General features: G+C 39.2%; 1 protein-coding gene across 3 annotated transcripts in view; it reads left to right on the top strand.

Annotated features, from left to right (window-relative positions):
- LOC134214698 (retinal homeobox protein Rx) overlaps positions 1–23,019 on the top strand; it is a 141,345-nt gene extending 118,326 nt beyond the window's left edge. For 2 of the 3 annotated variants that reach the window (XM_062694016.1, XM_062694017.1), the window contains exons 5-6: positions 21,346–21,511; positions 21,576–23,019. In XM_062694016.1, the coding sequence (XP_062550000.1) occupies positions 21,346–21,511; positions 21,576–22,381 (972 nt within the window). In that variant the 3' untranslated portion in view covers positions 22,382–23,019. The remainder of the gene's footprint in view (positions 1–21,345; positions 21,512–21,575) is intronic. The other variant, XM_062694018.1, reaches the window with a different exon arrangement.
- Positions 23,020–25,183: the final 2,164 nt, after the last annotated feature.

Below are 25,183 nucleotides of genomic sequence, written 5' to 3' on the forward strand. Positions count from 1 at the left end.
ATTCTAAACATGAAAAATGCAAAAGTGTCCAATTTTGGAGAAGCAGGGGTGCGCTACTGTGTTTAACAGTTTGACGACAGAAAAAAAAACCTAATCGATCCACTTATGGACTTATGGATTTCATTCTTGGTACTTTTCCCCGGTGATCCTAACACTTTCTACTGGATGAAAACAGTCCGTATACAGACAGAAAGCACAAGTCACCAACCAGAATACTTAACACTAGATGTGTTTCTTTGTTCTGCTTGGTTTTGTTGATTTTCCACAGTTCGGTTCCCAAAGCGAAAAGATGTTTCCCTCTGTTGCACTGGAACTGAAACCGGTGGGTGAAATAAAAAAAGAAAGACGGATTCAAGAGGAAAATCGTTTATTTTCCCGCACTTGTTTTCCTCCCACGTTCCAAATTAAACAGTCAATTTCGAGCGGCAGTCGCCGTCGTTCACCTTTTGATTTCTGATGTCCTCATAATTAAAGACTAGGTGACGGCTGAGTGCCCTCGAGGGGCACTTTGACAAAAAAGAACGTCGTTGACGACGATGACAGCGAGGATGGGAAACTGGCCGGTGTTGTTTGATGTCGCCAGAGGGTGTCAGGCGGTGCACAAGCAGGAATCAAGCTGTCAGATGCAAATGAGTGCAATTTGGAAGAGTTCGATCTTGATTCAAGTTATGTTTTGAAGTTTTTTAGGACTGGCATTATTCCAATCTGTCTTCTCTTTATTTACAGCCGATTGAAGATAGTCAGTTTTGTATCTCTACGCTTCGATCTTGCCCTTTTTATCTCATCCAAATTTTCCACAGATAGGATTGCTCAAAACACTGCAGTTTTTTGTTCTGCAGAGGGTAAAGCCTAGTTGATCACTATTAAATTTACTAACGATCCACCGTTGTGTTTAAAAGTTATGAAGAAAATGGTACATCGAATGGTACATGTAAGCACCATATAAGGTTGGATTATTTGCAAAATGTGAGAAAGGCAATATCACTACTCGGTGAACAAAGTTTTTTTTTTTCAGATACTTGCTGTGTAATGATTACAATCTTCGATATTTTCCAAGATATTTCAATAAGTAATCGAATTGAATTACACTTTCTGGGAATTAAATTTCCAACGAGCTCACTAGCAACTGTTTGGAAACTGTTTTCGAAGTGCATACGCTGAGAAGTCCCGAACCGAAAAACCACATCGTAACTAAGCAAATGAATTTCCAATTAAACTGGTCGTACCGAAACTAACCTATCCAAATCACGTAACCATGCGTTGTCTCTCCGGGCGTATGAGGGAAGCAAAGCATCATCAACGGCAACGTCCTTCATGTCATCCTCGTGATCAAAACTAACTCCGACTAGAAATTAGTGCCGGTACTGTGCGCATCACAAGGACCCATCCTGGGCACCGCATCAGGAAAACTCTGATTTCATTTAATTAAAGTTCTGTGTAAATACCGATCGAAAAGTTTTAATTACATTTGCATAATAGTTTATCCGAGTGCGATGGAAACCGGCGGTAACCAACCAGCCAACATATATCCATCCCGACGACGGATCCAACGACGAGTCGGCAGTGTCCTGTTGATGGAGCCTCCGACTGATGCCACTGTCGCCGATGTTAGTTTTCTCTATAATCCTAAAAACAGTTCTTGTTTTGCCAGCTCACGCAGTCCTACCTACCCCACCCTTGGATCCCCAATGCCGTTTCGTGTTCAACGGCGTGTGCGTGCGCCACAAGCAAACGGCTTATATTGGAAACTGCGGCGTATCACAACCCGGCGAGTTCCAGCCGTGCTGCAGCACATCCCAGAGGCTAGAGGGAGGCGGTTCAGATATTCCATTAACGTGATTTGTATTTAGTACAAACGGCTTGTAGAAACATTGCCGAGCCAAATTAAATGGAAATGAAATCAAAACCCGTTGACTAAGCAGCACATGGGTATTCGTGTTCTCCATTTGCTGGCACCGTGGATGAGGTTCCAAACGACGATGTCGTTCGGCACCGGTTTCATCGAACTTGAATAAATTTTAATTATGCAAAAAATCAAACGCATTTCGATTGGTGGTGAATAACATCCGGGAAAGTAAAACCGACGACGTCCAGGCCGAGTGTACGAGGTAAAACAAAAACATGGATGAATCTCTTTCACCGGCACAAAACTAACAAACGAGCTAATGTCAGCAGCATTCGACATATCCAGTTCTGGAAAAATTGACAAATTTTGACAGAATTCTATCGACAGTAGGAATAATGGCAATGACGCATGATTGTTTTTTCTCGCGTGAGAGAATGTTCCCATTTGATTTTAGATTCAGGGCGGCTCAAAATAGACGAGGCGTCTCTACAGAAAAAAAATCACTCTAAAGCAGTTTGTTCCTTTCAACCAGTGCTGTAATGGTGATTATTCCATCATGAACGTTTTTATAATGTGTCGCCTTCAAATGAGTGTCGGAACGTATACCTAAGAATATGTCTTAAACAGATTTTCGTTTACTTTTTACATCTCCAACAATTCCAACGCTCAATAAGAATGCTTTTTTGACTGGAGACCAAATATGACCAAGACCTAAGTAGTTTACCGAATTGGAGCCAAACAGGTCGTGCGAAGATTTTTGTTGTTGTTTGCTTATCTTTATCTAAAAGATTTGCAGCCCTAGGCTGGCTCATCTGTGGTCGAGCGAAATAAAGGTAAAATAAGGTTCTTGCAGTTTCGACGAATCTCAAGACCAACCCGGTAATTTCGAAGAATATTCGGAGGGCATATATGGTGGACTTATTCATAATTGAATCTGATCAGCTCGTAGACCAAAAACTAGGTATTCACTGTTTAAGGGCAGCTAGGAATCAATCCGATTATTTCGTCCGGGTGAACATTTTCAAAATTAAATCTAAAGAGGCTAATGAAACTTTATGATTTAGCATTATTAACGAAATAAATTGCACATTATTCGAAATAAATCGATATTTTACCGCTCATAATAAAATCTACTCCTCCGCTCATTTTTAGTCGCAACGAAAAATAAGCCCCAGATAGTCGTCTAAGAAAAAGATACCTCAAGAAAAAAGCTAATTTGACATTTTTGAAGTAGATATTTGGCAGCCACGTGGTGGATTCTGATGGTGAATGCTTTGACAGCACGTGCTATTTGTACTGCGACAAATTTTACACATCTATGAGAGCCTTGAAAAATGATCACGAAAGTTGTAACAAGGCACAATATAACTTAACTTAACAACGGAAAAAGATACATACGATATTCTTAGAGAAAAACATGCATCATGAAAAGCCCCAAAAGTCTGAAGAAGAAGGTGACATTCATGAAAAACCAGAAATAAAATGAGCAGATCAAAACTATTGTATTTCAAGGGACACCCTAATCATAGTAAATGCATCTTTTCTCGTAAACCTTGCAATAGTGTAAAAAGTGAAGATTTTTTATTTATTGTTTTTCACGAATGTCAAAGACTTTTAGGGCTTTTCAAGACGTGTGTTTTTCTTTAATAATATTGTCTGTATCTTTTCCGTTGCTGAGTTATGCCAATTTACTTGAAAAAAATATGACATTAGCCAAATTTGTAGAACTTGAGATAAAAAAAAATTTTACATAATAAAGAATATGATTTGCTCTTTCAATTTTTTGGTTTGCCCCAATCGGAGATATCAACATTTAAAACGAACGTAATTTTGACAGAAAACACAATTTATATGTTTGGTCGTCAAAGGTAATGAGCATTATTTACATATCAAAAGTTGCAGTTTTTCAAACTCTAAAATTCATCCGAGGACAACTTTCCTGGAAAATTGAAAACAGAAAAGTAGATGAAAAAAATATTGATTTTTGAGGGAGATTTCACACTTGCTGGCGGTCCAGAAAATATTCGGTCGAAAGGAAAAAAACTCAAGCATTGTACCGTGGCTTAGTCACTGAAATTCGCGAGGTTGAGTTCCCTAACGTTGATAAAGTTGATTGTCTTAATAACGAGCGTCAATACTTGAGATATTCGATCGTTTTTGCATATCGATTCTTTTGGCAAATATGTAATAGCTGCAGCTATGGGAAATATCACATACCCAAGTGATTATTTTTCCTTGCTTAGAATTGTCACAACGCCACTGTTCTTTTCTGTCATTGCTGATGTTCTATCAATCGTAAGGTCATTTAAGTTTTCGAAGGAGAAAAAAAGTATGGTATAGAAAAGTATGGTAAAGTAAAAGAAAAAAGAATGACCATCGATTCCTCTTATGGAGACAGCCACCTTCGCCACGTTTTTGACGTTAGTATTTTCATCGTTTGCGAGAGAGAAGAATAGCGGCTTTTCACGTAACGTAGCTTTCAAATCTGCTGCGAAAACTTTTACTCTTCGCCGTCTTCCGCGCAAACTAATGATACCTCAAAATGTTGAAGCCATATTTTATTATTTAAGGGGGCATTACAAAGTTTTACCAAGAAAATAATAAAATATTGAGCTTTCAAAGAAAATTCTTTAGAAAGTTTTTCGATTCTATCAATTTGCGCCTTTAATTTCCATTTGATCCGTCCTAAATGAAAATTTAAATTCCTTGAGATTTGAGCCTTTGAAGCTCTATCAACTGGGCCCTTTCAAATTTCATATCTCATAGAATGCTCGGATTCAGATTTTATTCCTTGAATATATCAAAAATTTCCGAACAAATTAAGCAAACCAACCTTTCTTTTTTTAACCTGAACATAAACTACTCTGAGCAATCTTGATTGAAAACGCGATGTTCCACATCAACTTTCTGTGTCTTGCGGTCGCTTAACCTTCCCGGACTCACTTGGTCCTGGATCGCTAACGCAGTCCCGCTTCTGTTGTGAACGAGAAGCGTGCTTTTTTTTGAAAGTGTTGTACTTCCCACAACGGCGCGAGGGTAAAACAATTATTTCAAATTATGTAAAATAGGGACACGGCAGGTATTTTCGTCTGTTCGTCATAGTCTCGAAAACCAATAAAAGAGACGCTTTTTTGTAAAACTCATACGTACCAAATCGTAAGATCAGGAGAAACGTTCTGCTATAGTGGAGTTCTAGCAAATGTACGTTGCTTTCGTTGGTTTTAGCCCCTACGACGATGTACGGAAATACCTGCCGTGTCCCTATTATTTTTCGTTTCGAATTCAAATAAATGGTTTTGCATTTAAAACACACCGTGTTATTTTTCTTATCTTTTGTCTCTTTTTGGGTCGCATATTTTTCTTACACGCCGCGGGCCACAAAAAATGGAGGCGAGGGTCTGGGCAGCCTTATTCAAGGGGGAAAGGTTGTTTGGCCGAAACCCATTCAGCGGAAATCCATTTGACCGAATGCCACTAAGTCGAACAATCCATTGGTTTTCACATCTTTTCTTGAATTCTCCTCAGAGCGAACGAACCCTGGGCCGAAACTCATCTGGCCGAAAGTAATTTGGCCGAATGGGACATCCGGCCGAATAGGACATTTGGTCGAAGAGGACGTTTGGCTGAATAGGACATTTCGCCGAATAGGACATTTGTCCAAATAGGATATATGACCGAATAGGACATTTGGCCGAATAGGACATTTTGTCGAATAGAACATTTGGCCGAATAGGACATTTTGTCGAATAGAACATTTGGCCGAATAGGACATTTGGCTGAATAGGACATTTGGCCGAATAGGACATTTGGCCGAATAGGACATTTGGCCGGATAGGACAATTGGCCGAATGGGACATTTGGCCGAATAGGACATTTGTCCAAATAGGATATATGGCCGAATAGGACATTTTGTCGAATAGAACATTTGGCCGAATAGGACATTTGGCTGGATAGGACATTTGGCCAAACATGACATTTTTCCGAATATGACAATTGTCCGAATAGGACATTTGACCGAATAGGACATTTGGCCGAACAGGACATTTGTCCGAATAGGACATTTTGCCGAATAGGACACTTGGCCGAATATGTCATTTGGCCGGATAGGACATTTGGCCGGATAGGACATTCGGCCGAATGGGACATTTGGCCGAATAGGACAATTGGCCGAATAGGTCATTTTGCCTAAAATGACATTTTTCCGAATATGACATTTTTTCGAATATGACATTTGGCCGAATAGGACATTTGGCTGAATAGGACATTTGGCCGAATAGGACATTTGGCCGAATAGGACAATTGGCCGGATAGGACAATTGGCCGGATAGGACAATTGGCCGAATGGGACATTTGGCCGAATAGGACAATTGGCCGAATAGGACATTTGGCCAAACATGACATTTTTCCGAATAGGACATTTGACCGAATAGGACATTTGGCCGAATAGGACACTTGGCCGAATATGTCATTTGGCCAAACATGACATTTTTCCGAATATGACATTTGGCCGAATAGGACAATAGACCGAATAGGACATTTGGCCGAATAGGACGTTTGGCCGCATAGGTTATTTGGCTGAATAGGACATTTGGCCAAATAGGACATTTGGTCGAATAGGACATTTGGCCGAATAGGACATCTAGCCGAATATGACATGTGGCCGAAAAGGACATTTGGCCAAATATGACATTGGACCGAATAAGACATTTGGACAAATATTACCTTTGGCCGAATAGGACAGACGTCTCACTAATCACTTCTCATTTTTCACTGTGAGAGTGAGAAATGAGTATTGAGAAGTAAAACGTCTTTATTCTCACTGCTCATTTCTCACTTCTCACTGTAAAAAGTGAGAAGTGAGAATTGAGCCGTTTCGCTTCTCACTCCTCATTTCTCACTTTTTACAGTGAGAAGTGAGAAATGAGGAGTGAATAGTGAGACGTCTCACTTCTCACTTCTCACTTTTCACTTTTTACAGTGAGAAGTGAAAAATGAGAAATGAAGACTGAGAAGTGAGACGTCTGAATTTTCATTCCTTATTTTTTACCTTCTCATTGTAAAAAGTGAGAAGCGTGAAGTGAGTAGTGAGACGTCTTACTGAGAAGTAAATAGTAAGATATGCATCCTATTCGACCAAATGTCCGATTCGGCCAAATGTCCTATTCGGCAAAATGTCCTATATGACTAAATGTCCTGTATGGCCAAATGCCTTATTCGGGCCAATGTCCTATTCGGCCAAATGTTTATTCGACCAAACAACTTTGCATGTCAATATTCCGCAAAATAAAAACATTTTTTTTTTAAATTTTTGTATAAGTTGAACCACTATTCCGATCTACTTTGTAGAACAAATTTTTGTTTCTAAAAAATATAGTTTTGGCGTAAAATGAATCTTTCAGCGTGAATCTGAATCCGGGACCATAGGGCATTCCGTATAAAAAATGAGACTAGCAACGTTCTAATGCTGCTTTTTTATGGAGCTGTTAAAAGGTCAAAGAAACACTACGGTGAGTTGTTTCCAATTCTGACAGACATTTGCCGTTAAGCAACATAAGGTCTGAGCCAAGTGAGTAAGGCGATAGAACAACCGATTTTTTCCATAGTTTTATATTCAGCTGATTATTAATTTTGATTAATTTTAGGATTAATTTTGTCAAAAGTAGATTTGAGATCGGTATACACAAATTTTATAGTTTAGCGTGATAAAGGATAGTTGAATCTTGCATCAAAGACATACATCATTGTTGCAACTTTTAAGTTAGTTGAGTTATCAACGCAAAAAAATGGATCATCAACAAACTCAACTGCTGGATACCGAGATTTAGTCGACAGTTTTAGCAGATACTGTTCTATATTTGTAAGAAAAATTTAAATGATGTCGAAACATGCTCTAAACATTAATATTATATCACACCATCTTATGGCCAAGTTATATAAAGATAAATCAACTAAAGCTCTTGCAATTAGTAGAACGAAATCTGCCAAAACCGTGGATTCGATTTGAAAATCCGGCTGTCTCTCTATTATTTTATTTATTTACTCTGACTAAGGCCGGAGTGGTCCGTGCAGTACATAAAAGTCTTCTCCATTCAACTCGGTCCATGGCAGCACGTCGCTATTCACGTTCTCTGCGGAGGGTCCGCCAATCATCTTCCACCTGATCGATCCACCTTGCTCGCTGCGCAGCTCGCCTTTTTGTGCCCGTCAACGAGAACCATTTTCAACGGGTTGTTGTTCGAAATTCGGGGTACGTGCTCGAACCATTGCAGTCATCCGATTTTCGAGGTTTGAACGATGGATGGTTCTCCCAACAGCAACTCGTGGTTCATTCGCCTCCTCCAAGTACCGTCTTCAATCTACACCCCGTCATAGATATTACGCAACACTTTTCTCTCGAAAATTGCAAGTGCGCGTTGGTCCTCCACGAGCATTGTTCAGGTCTCGTGCCCGTAGTGGACTATCGGTCTAATGAGCATTTTGTATATAATCAGTTTGGTACGGCGGCGAACTCTATTCGATCGGAGCGTTTTGCGAAGTCCAAAGTACGTACAGTTTCCTGTTATGATGCGTCTCCGAATTTATTTGCTGGTTTCGTTGTCGCCCATCACCAGTGATCCCATGGGATCAACCACCTCGATTTTGTCACCACAAAGAGAAACTCGTGGTTGGTGGCTTACGTTGTCCGTTCTCTTCTGAGCCTCTTCCTATCATGTACTTCGTCTTCGACGTGTTGATGACTGGTCCGATCCGCTTAGCTTCCCTTTTCAGTCTGGACTTCGTGAAAATCGTACCACTCCTGTCAGTCCCTGCCTTTCGTATTACTCCCTCTAAAGCGGCACGAAAGACCATCACCTTGCCATAACCCTCAGCACGGTTTCAAAGGAACTTGTAAATTCCTCTGAAACTCGAACTACGCACATCACTCGATCCATTGTTGGCTTGGCCAACCGTATCAGTTTAGCCGGAAATCCGTGTTCGTGCATTAGTTGCCATCTCTGATATCGATCGATTTTATTATATGCGGTTTTGAAGTTGCTGAATAGATGATGTGTGGGCTGGGCACGTTGTATTCTCGGTATTTCTGCAATATCTGGCGTACGACAAACACCTGATATGTGGTAGAGCGTCCGCCCATGAACTCCGCCTAGTACTCTCTTGCAGTAGGTGCGAGTCGACGGCATTAAATTTAGGAGAGTACTATTTAGGTGGCGTTCACCAAAGTGATTGCGCAGTAATTTCTGCAATCCTGCTTATCTCGTTTTTTGTGAATGGAACATGACACCTTCCATCCACTTCTGCGGCACAACCTCCTCCTCCCAATCCTGGCGCTTAAGCACCTGCATCACCACCGTATTTTAATAGCTTTTAATAGCACCATCGTTGTCTGCAACATCGCCATCCAACTATCCCACCCAACTATCCCGAATGTCGATTTTCCAGATGTCATCGCCTCGAACGTCATTACCTCAAATAATACAGAACCACGGACGATATTACTCCGATAGACCATTGCACCGAAAACATTTCTGTTGGGAGGACGGTTAGACATTTACCTTCCTTTGTGGGTCTTTGAAGCTATTCTTGAGTGAACTAGATAGCTATTCTAAATATTTCAGTTTCCTAACGTTACACTGCCTGGGGGCCTCCGATAGCCTTGCGAGCAAAAGCATTGGATTGCCAAACCGGAGATGGCGGATTCAATTATCGGTCCGGTCTAGGCTGTTTTCGGGTTGGAAGCCTTCTCGACACGCTGAGCATAAGTTTACTCAATGTACTTGCCACATAAAGGTCTGATTGAGGGAAAAGTGAAGATAACTTCTTTTTTATCAAAGCACGCAACGGTGAAATATGGCTGAATAATTGGTGGCGGTTTTCTTCAATTCACGTATTTGTTTTTTGGCAAAATGATTTTGATTTTGTCCGCAATAAAATTGAAGCTCGCGTTGGTCTGGAATAAGGCAAAGCAAAAGATGAATGATAAGAAAATTATTTTGAGCTTTTTAGTGGAATGTTTTCACTCGAGTCGAGTCAAGTACGAGACACTGAAGACGGCCTTACTGTTGAGGTCGAAATACGTATCTGTCAAGATACAATTAAGTGGTGGAATTCAATGGGATTGTTTAAACTCGTCTTATGACAGGGGAAAAGATGAATTCTTCTTTTAAAGCAAACGTTTTCCCGGAGTATTGTGGAAGAATAATTAATTTGATGTCGACCGAGTAAAATGAGTAAAATGAAACAGCCGAAATTTTCGCAGAGTGTTTGAAAGAGTTGAACTTCGTTTTAATTAACACCTTTCCTTGGAGTAAATCAACAAAAAAGTTTGCATCTTCATCGCACTTTCAGAAATATTTATTTTAATTTTAGGCAGTCATTCCCTCGGAATAAAAAGCCATTTTCGACAAGCATTGCTACACGAGGATATGTTATACAATCTCTCAAAATTGGCAACTGCAACTCTTATAGGTATGTTGAGTCCCATTTGGAGTGATATGAAGCCATTCGGAATAATCACTGAAAGCAATCTATAAAAATTAGAATTTTTGGAAAAGTTACTTTTTTGATAGAAGTTGGGGAGCTATGAGTTGATTAACCGGAACAGTGAATCTATTGCCTTATTTTTTCTTCATTATAAGCTGTATAATTATTGAATCTACTAACGTAAGGTACATGACTGCATCACATCTTGTAATCTTCGCATATGGCCAATCCCCTAATAAATAACGAAGTAAATTCATTGTTGGTGAAGGCAAATTCATTATGGGAAACTTGTTTACTTCCCGTCATTCAACGTCTCGCATCTAGCTCGGAAATTAATCCATAAGGCCCATCACACCGCTTGTCAATCATCTCATTCTCCAGCTCGGGCAAAAAAAAGCCTTAAAAGCTTTTTCAAAATAATTCCGAATGGCTACTTTTTCCGCCCGGCACAGAAAAATGAAAAATCAATTTCGCCGTGGGAAAAACCTCGCATTCGCTTTGACAGCCTCCGAAAGCACATCAACGAGAAAGCCTATGCCACCACGGATCAATCATCGCTGCTAAACGAAGTTCCACAGAGGAAAAAAATCCGCCATTTATTGCTTTGTTTCAGCGAACGCGTACGCATCCGGGATTTTCCCTCGAACCAGCTTCGATCCAGTGTTTCTAAACAGTGTCCCATCAACGTCGGGCACGAAAAAAAGCCCCCTGTTAACGATGCAGGTCATTCTTCAACCACCGGGCAGCAAGGCCTTTTCCACCACAATGATGTATGTACGACTACACGATGGGAAAAATAATAAAATTGAACCAAAATTGAACGCGAATTGGTTCCTTTTTCCGGGCGAGAACGATGACCAACCAGCGCGCGGATGGATGGATGCTTTCTAATGAATTTTCGTTCCTTTCGCAGAGCAGTCAGTGTGTTGCTCTTGCGTGTGGTTTCGCGTTGGCAAAAGACCGCGTTACGGTCGCGATGATAATGGTGGATACGCTTGATGCAATAAAAATCAACCCATGCCTGGCAAAGAGGAATGGTCCCTTTTTCCGACTGGCGACTATTTGAAGGCTGTCCGTCTAACCATTTTTTCATCGTTGGAACATTGGATTGTAGTGCAAAGGGAGAAAAAGTGTCCGACTGGAGGTTCTGGAACAACGTTTGTAATTGAATTCGTCCGGAAATTTGTAACAATTTTGAATACAAGATTTGACATTGTTGAAAAGATTGAGTAAAATGTATGAAGTTTATCTTCCAATGCTGAGAAATTTTACCAAATTTTAATTGAATTTCTATTGTTAATTGGCTAATAACTTTTTTTTATTTACAGTGCTCGTCATTTATAAACAAGTACGCTTAGAATCTTGTCTAACAGGTTCATGTTCGAAATTTGAAATCGGCGGCGTGGAAGTCAAATTAGAGTTAAATCACATTTTGCGACTTTTCAAAGAAGTCATTAGTAAATCACTCCCATGATGCTTCTACGATATTCAGAACACTGTATTGCCTAAGATAACATATGAGTCCTATCTTTGCTAGATTTCCTATTCATATGGGACAAATATGCGATTGTGGGATATTTACTGGTCTCCTAAGCAATTTAATGATCTGTAATTATGATTAATAATCATTATGACTCATGCAAAACATATTTGATTATCATTTTCAAAGACGCGTTTCGATGAAATGATCATCAAGATTTAAAAAGTAGAATTATTTAAATTGATAAAAAAAGTGTTACCTAACGGATATTGAATTGGGAATTGGTAGTACATTTATCGTGACAATTTTATGAAAAACACAATTAATACAGTCACTCCCTCAACAGCAGCCGTGGGAATCAAACCTAACTAGAGATTAATTCCCCCACTTTCTTTCGTCGCTAATGATCTGAATCGTGTCGCATTAGCACCTGTCAATTAGGCACCCATCCGACAACCGAGAGCCTCAAAGTCTCCAAGCAGCTCTCCATCAAACGCGTCAATTAGTGCCATATCTTAGACGCTGCACCTCGTTCCCATTCAAGCATTGCTCAACTGTCACTTCATTCCAACTACTGGCGTCACTTTCAACGGCAACGGCACCGTCGACAACGAACGGATGCTGACCTCTTTTCCGGCGTCCGTACAAATACACTTCACTCTCACGCACACACGCCTCATTAGTGGCCGCCACAGTCGCCTTAATTGCTTTCCTAATCCAATAATTAATCTAATAATTTGTCGCAATTAGTTTGCTCGGTCCACGTTTCTCCGAACGTCACGAGCAGCAGCAACAGCAAGAGCTTTTTCTTTCTCCACGAAAGGAAAAATCGATTCTTCGCAAGGCATAGGAGATTTTCGGAAAAATCATCGCCTTCGACTCACCCTCACCTAATCGTCAGTTGTATGGGGGAGAGAACAAAATGGTGGAACAACCTCTCAGCCGCAGCATCCCCACCCCACAGTTCGTGATCGGAGTTGGAGTCACAGAGAGGGGGTGAAACCTCGACAGAAGATTAAAAGTGAATGGAACATGCTGTGCGGTGCTTATTTTCCTTTTCAGACAGCAATCAAAACATTTATTATGAATGTCGTTTGTGTTTGGGGTGACCGACGACGGCGACGATGACGAAAGGGGGATGGAAATGCGATGCGGAAAACTCCAACAACAGCTCTTCGGTGACTCTGTTTTGGGGCGGTTGGTATGAGAAGGCGGGAGAAAAGTTATCCCAAGAGAGCGAACCCCGTGAGCGTCTGAAGACGAGAAAAGGGGCCAACACGGGAGCCAGTGGGTATGGGATTTCACTTTTGTGTTCCCTAACGAGCGTAGATTGGCTGGCTGGGGTTTTTCGCCCGGAGGAAAAGAATGGACCCGAAAAGCAAGGGAGACGTCGACGGTGACGAAGATCGGGTGGAACAAGCGTGAGCGAGCTTTCTGGCTGTGACAGTTTCGTTAAAAAGAAAATTGGCTTGACAACAACGTCTTCTGGTTAGGTGGTACCTTGATCGCTCGGAACGGCAGGGGTGAGATGTTTGGAAAAATGTTCATTCGTTTTGGAGCGGTTGAAGGGATTGTTATTGAAATTGGATAATCTGATTCCATCAAGTTTGACCACAAGCGTATCCGTTTTTGAACATTAAACGGATTACTAATCGAATGCGTTGAGCCATTTGCAGGTGAATTAGATTTGGGAAACTTTGAGTACGTCAATGATAATTATTATCATCACAATCACTGTCCTTTGATTTTCTAGGCTTAAAGTTGTCTACTATCCATAATTTATTTTCATTTGCTTTTTATTTATTACACCTTCTATATGGAATAAGACACCTTATAGTTTGTAACTAACAATTTGTATAAGTTTCGCATTTTATTTGAAAAAGTTTTTCGCTTGTTCATAAAATGAAACCAAATTTATAAGTTGCAACTAAACTTCGAAAACAATAAAATTATCTCTGACAGTAAATTTTATACCCACCTCATGAAGATGGAGCGACACTAATTTGCAGAATAACAAAAAGTGAGAATAACTACGACAGGATGGGAAAATTCAATTACTCAGCGCTCTAATTGAAAATCAAGTGCCTCCGTTCGTTCACCGCATCTTTGCAATTAGGTGCTAAGAAAAAAGTGGAAATCATTCCTTCTTCCTTGCACCGTTGACCCAGCATGAGAGCTTTATCTCCCACTGTTCGCCAATGATTCTGCTTGCTAAACGCGTTTTTCTTCATTCGTTTCATCACTGTCTCACTCACACCAATCGAGGAAAAAAGCTCGAGAAGAAAGCAAACTTAATGGTTAGAATAATTAATTTAATTCAGAAATTAATTAAGTTTTAATTTACGGGAAAGTGGGTGGCAACCGTCTCGGGTCTATTGGCATATCTCCTTCGCATTCACACTTCTGCCTTCGACAGGGAGTCCACAGCTCTGTCACCCGGAGCATTACTAATTAGAGCAAATGAGGAAACGAGTACGACGAAGCGGCAGTCCCCCGGAGGAGGGAGGTTCCTTTCTGTTTCTCTTATAAATGAATCATCAACTCCACGCCGCCGCACCGCGTTGAAGCTGCACACATTTTCGTCAGCCAGCTCTGGAAGGAGCGACGAGGGAAAAATACGAGGCTAATTGCATTTTAATCTTTTCTCCTTCGTTAATTATATCAGCGGAGAAAGATTCTTTTTGCGCTGCGCTCGGAGATCAGGTTCACGGTGCGAATGTAAAAACTGTTCATGGGTGTAACTGTTTCGATTGCACTTATTCTTACCATGGTACTCAAGTCTTTTACAAAAACCATAAAAAATGAATATTAAATGAATTTTCTTTGACAAATTGGAGAATTAGATAATTGCTGGTTAAAAATACGTGACGTATATTGAACTTGCAACAGGGACGAAAAAACAATTGAAGTGAAACAATTGTTGGATTTTAAACTCACAGTAAAAATCGGATAATCGAAAAAAATAGAGCAGGGAGCTTTGTTTGCAAAAAGTTTGATTTATATGGTTACAGTCCCAGATGTTGGTAAAAAATTAGACGAACAGAACTTCTAAGCAACAAAACCTTCATGGCCAAGCTTCCATAGAAATAATGAGATGTATTCGAATGAAATACTCTTCATACGATAAAAGGCCATCATAGCAAATACAGGATATAGAACCACAAAGACTTCATTGATCATGTCCATTTTGGTTTATTAACGATAGAAACTTTTAGGAAATTAGAACAAAAATCAAGGCCTTTTCGAAGAATATTGCTGTGAAAATGTCAGCCACATCCGTCAAATCTAACCGGATGCTCAACGAGCCTGAAGTTTATATGGGAAAAATCGACTGAATGTATGAGAAAACAGTAGCTTCTGGGAGCAAAAGGCTTTATTTTCAGTTTGTATATGTCTCGAAAAATTGATTTTGAATTTTTTCATATACGTGTGGACCACTTAATAGGCATGGTTCAAGAATATCAACATGATAAGCATCCTCACTTACCATAAAACAAATCAGTATTATACCTCCACAATTGAATGTAATTTTACAGAAACTGTCTAACCAAAAAATCAGCCCAATGCTGATTCATCTCTAAAATAGCGACAATAATTTGGACGAAATGGACATACGCTCGAAAATGTAGTTCGGCCGAATTAGTAATTTGGCCGAATAATAGAGAGTGTGAAAATGTGAATTGAGAAGTAACGAATGAGAAGTGAGACATAAGGAATTGTCTCACATTTCACTCTTTATTTTACACTTCTCACTGTGAAAAGTGGGAAGCGAATAATGAGGAGTGGGAAATGAGAAATCTCAAAAATCTATCTACTTCGCACAGGATATTTCTCGCTGCTTACTGCTTACGGTAGAAGGTAAGAAATGAGAAGTGACAAGTAAAAAGTAAGAAGTGTCATAAGACGAGTTTATACCTTCCCATTTAATTCCACCACTTTATTGGACCTTGACAGATACGTACAAACTCGTCTTATGACAAGTGAAGACATTCCACTAAAAAGCTCAAAATAATTTTCTTAAGTAAGAAGTGACTTGTTGGACGCCTAAATTTTTTTTCTCGTTCCTCACTTGCTATTTCTCAACCCTCGATTGAGATGCGAGAAATAAGACGTAAAAAATGAGTAATAAGAGGTCTCATACCTCACATCTCACTTCTCACATCTTTTTCTCGCATGTTACTTCAATTTCGCACAGTGAGAAGCGAGAATGTGAAGAGTGAGAAGTAAGAACACTTTTTCTCACTTCTTATTTCTCATGTCTCACAAATCTCGATTTTCATTAATCACTTTACATTTTTTACATTCATTATTGTTCAGCTAAATGACATTTTCGGCCATATAAACCATTCATCAAAGACATTTACGGTCCGTTTTAGCGATTTGACCATACGACTTTTTCGATTAAATGACTCGCTCAACCGTATGTCTCATTTGGCTAAATGAAATTTTCGCCAAAATGTTTTCGGCTTTACAACCGTTTTGATTGAAAGTGAAATTCATCCAAATGGAATTCGACCAAAAGCCATTTGCCCGAGGTAGCAAAACAAAATTTCCCTGAAGATTTAGAAATTTTCCATAAAAAAGGGAATTGCCAATAAAGAAATCAGGATATGAGCATTAAATAAATATAAATTTTGTACAAATAATGCGAAATTTCCATAAACAAATAAATGAACACAAAAAATTACAATTTTCCACAAAGAAATTAAAATGTTTCAAGGAAAAAAATACAAAATTTCCCCAAATAAATCAATATAAGCAATTAGCAATTACAAAATTTTCCACTAAATAAATAAAATTCAAAATTTCTCACAAAATAATCAATAAAAAGCAATGAAAAAATAAAGAAAATTTCCATAAAAAGAATACAAAAAAAAACAATAAAACTGATACAATTTTCCATGAGCTTTAAATGCTTCTAAGAAAGGTGTAATGTATGGAAATATGCTTAGTTTTATTGCTTTTTGTATATTTCTTTATGAGGGGCCCACCTTAGCCGTGCGGTAAGACGCGCTGCTACAAAGCAACACCATGCTGAGGGTGGCTGGGTTCGATTCCCGGTGCCGGTTTAGGCAATTTTCGGATTGGAAATTAACTCGACTTCCCTGGGCATTAAAGTATCATCATGCTATCCGCATGATATACGAATGCAGAAATGTTAACTTGACTTAGAAACCTCGCAGTTAATAACTGTGAAAGTGCTTAATAAACACTGAGCTGCGAGGCGGCTCTGTCCCAGTGTGGGGATGTAATGCCAATAAGAAGAAGAAGAAGAAGATGACTTATTCTGCAGAAGGATAAATTTTAAATAAATTGCAGAATAAGTCATTTGGCCGATAATTTTGTTTAGGAGATCAACAGAGAATATAATAATCATTTAAAATGAAATTAACGGTAGGAAATTATTTTTTTATCTTTATAAATGTGTTTTTAAATTAAGACTAAGTTCAACACCGGAAGGAAATCAAAAGTAAGAAATAAAAAGTGGAAAATAAGATGTACGAAATGAGGAGGGCGAAGTTCGAAAAAATTACATATAAGAAGGGGTCCGTGACGTTAGGCATAAGTACGTTAGACATAATGGACGTTTGGCATAATTCTGGCTTCTTTATGACATGGGCTGTTCTGTGGATCATTTTATGTCTAACGTCCATTATGCCTAACGTACTTATGGCTAACGTCTTTATACCTAACGGGGTATACCCGTAAGTAGTGATACTTCTTTATCACATTTCAAATAGTAATACTTCTTTACATTTTATCACATCTCATTCCACTCTTATCACTTCTCACGGTAAGAATGTGAGAAATGAGAAGTGAGTGATGATAAGTAAGAAGTGAGAATTCAGTTGTTTATTTTCAACTTCTCACTCCTTTTTAATTTCTCAATTCTAATTCTAACAGTGAGACGTGGGAAATGAACAGTGAGAGGTGAAAATTGACTCATTTTGTACCCAAGATGAGCCAGCCTAGGACTGCAAGTCTCGTTGATAAAGATATAAAAAAATGTGACTCAATTCACATTTCTTTTTCCATTTTTCTCACTTTTGATATATCACTTCTCACTTTTCAATAATTATTAATTACTACACACTTTTCACATTAATTATTATTGAACCTAATTATATTTTCGGGTATTCGACATTTACAACAGGTTCGGCCTAATGGCTCTTTCTGCCAAACGACCATTTCGGCCAGACGACGTTTTCAACCAAATGATCTGTTCGACAAACGATATTCTCGGTCAAATATCCATTTTTGCTAGACGAGCATTTCGACCAAATGACGAGCTCGGCCGTATGATCCAATAACACTTTCCAGCCAGAAATGCCTGATTCTTCTGCTACTTCTCACTGCTTATTTTTGACATCTCATTGAAAGTGAGAAATTAGAAGTCAGATGTCTCATTTCTTTCTTTTCATATCGTACTAAAATTCTTCAAAGTTTTGAACCCATGAAAATTTTCCAAAAGAAAAGTCGAAAATAGATTTTTTGTTTTTGATGCCAAATGACTTCAAAATGCATGAAACGTCGAAATTTGATTCTAATTAAAAAAATGAAAAATCTATTTTTTTTCTTAAAACATTTTTGGGACTTTCTCAAGAATTTTTTTCGATGTCCCAAAACAGTCGACTTCTTCAAAAATTATATTCTCAAAGTTTCATGCATTTTGAGTCCTTTAGCATTAAATAACAAAAAAAATATTTCCCATTTGTGAGAAAAAAAAAGTTTTGAGCACCCTTAAATCAGTCCTAAGTCCTAAAAATGTTCTAAAAAAAAATCGATTTTTTTATCCATTTTTACCCTTCTTACATCCTAAGAAGGGTATAAAGATCGCTTGAAAAACCGACTTTTTATCCGAGGCTCGGAGACCCAAGTCGTATATACCAATCAACTCAGCTCGACGAACTGAGCACATGTATGTATGTGTGTGTGTGCGTGTGTGCGTATGTGTGTGCGTTACAAAAATGTCACATCAAGATCTCAGCCGTCCGTGGACCGATTTGCACGATTTTAACACTAAACGAAAGCTATGACTTTGTCATTGTACAAGTTTTTTTTTTTTGCAATCGGACATTTGGTTCCAGAGATATGTGAGAAATACAAACATGAAGTGTATTTTCAGAAAACTAACAAAATAATGTCACATGAATATCTCAGCCGTCTGTAAACCAATTTGCATAATTTTATCTTTAAACGAAAGCTATGACTTTGCCATTGAACCCATTGTATTTTGTTTTTGCAATTAGACATTGGGTTCCGGAGATATCTCTGAAATACGAACATAAAGCATTAGACGTATCAACTTCACACATTGGTAAAATATGTCCCATCAAGATCTCAGTCGTCCTTGGACCGATTTGTCATTGAAATATCCCTTTTTTTATTTTGAAATCGTTAAAAGCATGATAATATCAGTTATTTTACATTCAATTGAAGGTCATATGCATAGAAATTGTAATATGCACACACAACCATTCAAAAGTGTAAGAAGGGTTGCGTTCACTGTAGGTGGATTAAGTCGGTATTTTTTTAAATGACATCAGATCTCGACGTTTCATGCATTTATAAGACATTTGGCATGAAAAACAAAAATTCGATTTTCGACTTTTCCTTTGGTTCTCACTTGGGAAAACTTATTTCAAGTTGTGGTCATATTTTGGGGTAATGAAACTTGTCGTTTTTTGAAATGTCGTTTTTTGAAATTCGAAAATGTCATTTTCATTGGCATCCTATTGCACACTTTTCATATTCACTATTCTGCCATAATCTGAAAAACTGACGTATACGCCAAAATACAACATGCATGTTTTCCATTTTTCTGTCGAAAAGTTCGATGAGAACTACTCGTTAACACCATTGTCGGGCTTATTACCCATTCAACAAAAGGCATTTGCGGTCAGTTTGACACGTTTGGCCTTATGACTTTTTGGGTCGAATAACATTTTCGGCCAACTGGCTCTTTCTGCCAAGCGAACATATCGGTATTTCGCACGATATTTTAATCCAAAGGACCTGTTTGGCCAATCGAACGTTAGTGTATGTTTCATTCGGCCAAATGAAAAACAAGCCGTTTTCGGCCGAAACAGTTATTAGGCCGAAAACGGTTTGTTTGTCATATGGCCGAATGAGACATACACAAAGGTCGTCTGACCGAACAGGTCCTTTGGATGAAAATATCGTGCGGCCTAAATGTTCGGTTGGCAGAAAGAGCCAGTTGGCCGAAAATGTTATTCAGCCAAATTCTTGTTTCAAATAATACAAAACCAATAATTGAAGCCCAACACATTGCAACCAATATGACAATGTAAAAATTGATTCTAGATTTATGTTCTCTGCATCGAATTATTCCGAAAATATCTTACATATCAGATTCAAATGTCAAACCTCTGTGGATTGGAATTGAAACAAAAATCAACTACCGGTGGAACCTAAACCTCCACTCTTCCTTTAAGGACAATCCTCACGGAATCCAAAACAGATTTCACTTGCATTTTAAAAGGCACCCTTTTAATACAAAAGCAACGCACAACTGTCATTTTTATGATTCCAGCTTTGCTGCGTCGCAACATACGTGAATTAATAAAAAAGATAGTTGTGCGTTGCTTCCGATTTGAGTGGGGTTCCCTTGAAAATACGAGTGAAATTTGTTTTGGATTCCGAGAAGATGATTCCGATTGAGAAGAAAATTATATTGCGCATTTAGTGGAATGTCTTAAGTGTCTCGTACTTGACTCGGTCTTACTGTTGAGGTTGAAACACGTATCTGTTGAAGGTTCAATAAACTGATGAAATTAAATCGATCTAGTACAAACTCGTCTTAGGACAAGTCAATTTAAAAATTGATAAGATTTCCTTTAGAATTTAGTCCTTTTTAATTAAATTAAAATAGAAATAAATCCTGTTTCCTAAATAAAATCCACCAGATCGAAGTAACTGAAATCAAACAACCAATACTAGTCCTTAAAAGCCTTTACCTGCTAAAATAAAAAAAAATCATTGAAAATCCCTCTCAGCTTAAATTATTTTTTTCAAATACAATTATGTAATTTTCATTCTTATTAAATACATTTACTTCCTGTGTATCATAATTCAAGCTTCCAAATTCAATATTTAAATTGAAGTCAGCCAATAATCTTAGAAGAAAATGTTTTTCATAGATTAACAATACACGTCATCATGCCTCAACGTTCAAAACAAACTTAATTACATTATTCATTTAAACGCCCTTCAATTCGCTGTCTTCTTCACTGGTCGCATTTACGGTTCTTCATTTTTTAATTAAAAATTACGGACTGAAAATTGAATGCTTTCCCGTCGTTTTCCTTACCCAGGACGACACATTTCCGTCCCACTTTCCATAATTATCGCAGCGTCTCTCTTCCTATCAATCGATTACCTACCTTCGCCACAACAACGCGCAATGCTCATGCCGCTTGGTCGCTCCGTCGCGATGACGCTTTTGAAATGTAATTAAACGTTCATAAATGGGGAATAATTTCATTAATTTTTCCTTCACTCTGTTCCGTTTCGCCAGGTTTGGTTCCAGAACCGAAGGGCAAAATGGCGCCGCCAGGAAAAGTCGGAAAGCTTGAGGCTAGGACTGTCCCACTTCTCGCAGCTACCGCACCGGTTATCCTGCAATGGAGCGAATCTCCCCGTGGACCCGTGGCTGTCACCTCCGCTGCTGTCAGCCCTACCCGGTAAGCTACGAGCATTAACTTCCTTCGTGAACTGGTGTACTCATCTGATTCCTTACCATTTTAGGTTTCCTGTCGCATCCTCAGGGTGTCTACCCGAGCTACCTAACGCCACCCCTAAGCCTGAATCCGTCCAACCTGGGCATGACCAATCTGGGCCTGGGGCACCCGAACGGGCCACAAAACCTCAGAATATCACCGCAGAGTATGGCCGCCATGCAGCAGCAAATGAGCGGCCACAGCATGCGCCTTTCTCCGCCTCATCCCAACGGTGCTATCGCCCCGCAGAACCTCTCGATGGCACCGCAGCAGCCGCTTACGCCCCGCCACTCGCCACTTGGTGGTGGTCCAGCAGTGGGCCTCGGAGCCCCTGGACAAACCCATCCGTCCCAGCCACCAACCCAGCTTGGCTCTGTAAATATACCCATAACATCACCCCAAAACCTTTCACTAACGCCACCTGGTTTAAGATCGCCGCAAAGTTTAAGTAGCAGTAGCGCTTCGAACAACAACAACAACAACCCGCTTACGGGCCATCCCCTAAGTCCCAACTCTTCGGCCGCCTCGTCACCCACCTCATCGACGGGATTGAAAATGACCAAGCTGGCCAGTTTGGACCATCAACCCTTACAGGATTGCGGAAGCCCCCTGGATGGCAGTAGTGCCCTAGAGCAACAGCAACATCGTCTTCTGGGGGCTGCTCTCAGTGGGGCTCAAGATGGCACCGGCGGTGGTGCAGGTTCGACCGGAACTGCCCTCAATATGACTGTGAATCACTCCACCGACATGCGGACCAACTCGATAGCGACCCTGCGTATCAAAGCCAAGGAACACTTGGAGAACATCAACAAGGGCATGACTACGATGGTATAATACCCAGTCTCGGTTGGTGATTCCAATAATGACGGTGAAAAAGTTTCCTATCGTGCGCTAGTAGAGGTAAACCTTACTCCCTACTGCTCCTAGCTAAGTTCAAACCATTAAACTACCACTGTATAGCAACAAAATATCGCAAAATGATCTCCCCGACGATGGAAGTACTAAAATAGATAATGACTAATGAGGCATTTTATTAATAAATTATTTTCTAATAAACTCAACTGTAAATAGCATCCCCGCACAAGGCTATCGCTCTTATAGATGTAGATTTGAACCCAAAAGAACGCAAGTAATTTAGGATTAAAGTTAACAAAGTGCTATCTGCGTTGATGTACATATACGAATACAGCAGGCAAAAGCAAAATCTTCCTGTTTTGGACATTTGTAATGATATTATAGAAATTATGCGACGTAAACCAGTGATGAAGAGCAAAGCAGTTGTACATACCAACATAGTGCTATTAGTTTAATTTAACATTTAGGATTGAGCAGGCAGCTGAAAATTTGTTTCCTTGTTTTAGTAAGAAAAATGTAAAAATGTGAATTGAACGCAATGCAAGAAGAGTTTCGCGAATAGGCTGTAAGAAATGCTCCCATTAAATAAATCTTAAAATTGCAAGAACATATGAAAAGTGAGTTATACTCGAACGTCCGAAAATCCGGCCATACACTGTCAATACGTAGGTAGGTATCTGAATGGGTCATTAGAATAATAAATTTCCAAAGAACTTCTAGTTTGCCCAGGTTGCATAAGGCCCACACGCCAAAATGACGAGAAATAAAAAGCAGTAAAATAACCAAAGCTTTACTTACTTATGGGTCTTGTATACCCCGAGGCCGAGGGGTTGCTGTTTTAACATTCAATAATTTGCTTTTGTGGCAGATGAGAACTCGGTATTCCATAGCAACCTACGGTTTGATTGAGGATCAATCAAGGCTCTTGTATTTATCTTGGGGTCAATCCACCTACCTGACTCTCGTCGATTATGACGATGGGAAACAGGATGTGATCGAAATACACAAACTTTCAGAAATGACATTTAAATCTTTTGACTTAAAACAAGAAACTTCTATGTTTTTGTGATCATCTCCAAACCCACGGATCATCCTGCGTTTGTTGATACAAATGTGTTAGTTTTATAAGTTTAAGCGAAAAAACTTTTAAAAATCGGCAAAAAATTATGAATTTGTATGAATTTTCCGAAAAATTTACCAAGTTTGAATCACACGAAGATACTAAGAGACTTAAGATATATGTGTCACAGATATTACGTTATAAACGATGCATTCTTTAAGCGGATGTCGTGGTCAGCATTAAGCATTTCATGCCGAGGTGGTGGTGAACTAGCGTTTCAACTGGTCAGTTGGGTCAGTCAGTACCCGAGCAGGAGAAATTGGCTCAATAATACCTAATTCTGTCATTGATACCATACTCTGTTATGAACTACCCTTGCATAAGATGTAAAATACAAAAAAATTAATATGCACAATACTTCAGACATAACATATTTTGTTATTTCAATACCAAACGCATTACAAATTATCATTTGTTTGGTATTGAAATACCTAAACATGTTATGTCCAAAGTAATTTGCATATTATTTTTGGTATTTTACTTCTTATGCGAGGCTAGTTCATATCAATTTTGTGTTATTTAGGTCGTCGCTCCTGCTCGGACATGAGCGTTTTAGTTCCTTTTCTTCTGCCGAGTACCGTTAACGGGCTTTAGACTTTGACTCCGCTGGTTTTGATTACTCTATCACGCCTTTGGCGTCTCTACCATTGTTTTCTCTAGGTGAGCAGTTCGCACAGATTATTATCGCTGTCGGCGATGATGGCGTTCTTGATGGTGAGTCATTGATCTTCCACGCTGGCTGGTGCCATCCGGCGTACCTGACTGACTCTCCAGTTTTTCCACGAAGGAACTTTCCACCATAACATCTTCTGGTCGGAGTTTGTCGAACCGTCATCATACTCTTTCCTTCTCCCGAGCAATTCGCATAATGATGATCAGATGCGATATCAGCACTTTATTCCATGGTTGAAGTAACTTTCTGCAAAGCCATCACGGGCGTCCTACGTGGCCATGTGAATTGGTCGATGAGGTAAGAGTAAGTAATCCTCCAATCACTATGTCGTTGCTACCTCAGAATTCTTCAGGCAGCTCTTGGTTTTCGCTTCGAGACCATAGCGGTCTATAATGCGCTCATTTAGTTCGAGTTATGGAATTCGTGTTTCGCATTGAAGTCGCCCATACATAGGGTGACCATATGGTATCCTAAAGGAGGAAATGTCCTCCTTTTTCATTAAAAACCAGATGTCCTCTATTTACGCTAAAATGTCCTCCTTTTTGGACATTTTGGAAAAGCAGTTGCATGAATAACTATTGCTGAAGAAATTCTAGTTTAGCAAACAATGATACAACAGAAGTCCATTCTGTAACAAAACATTGTACACGTTTGCGTTACTGGTTTTAATTCTGATTTTTTTTTTTCTTTGAGTTTTGGAATTGAATTAATGTGAATATAGCAAGCGAACGGCTTGAGTTACAGTAATACAGGTGTCAACAATATCAGAAGCATCGGAATTGTGAAAAATGAATTAAGAAAAACATAATGCAAATGTTTCTCAAAATTTTCTTCGAGTAAACACCCATTAAATTGCCTTTTAAACGCATCGCACGGTATGCTTCTTGAATATGTGAGGCAAGGAGCAGCCGCTCATTATGCCTAGAAAGGAATAGAAATACCTAAAACTAATCCGGGTAGTTTTCAGTTTCTTTAGTCTAAATCTAAA

The sequence above is a fragment of the Armigeres subalbatus genome, chromosome 2 (assembly GCF_024139115.2).
Source record: "Armigeres subalbatus isolate Guangzhou_Male chromosome 2, GZ_Asu_2, whole genome shotgun sequence".
Lineage (NCBI taxonomy): Eukaryota > Metazoa > Arthropoda > Insecta > Diptera > Culicidae > Armigeres > Armigeres subalbatus.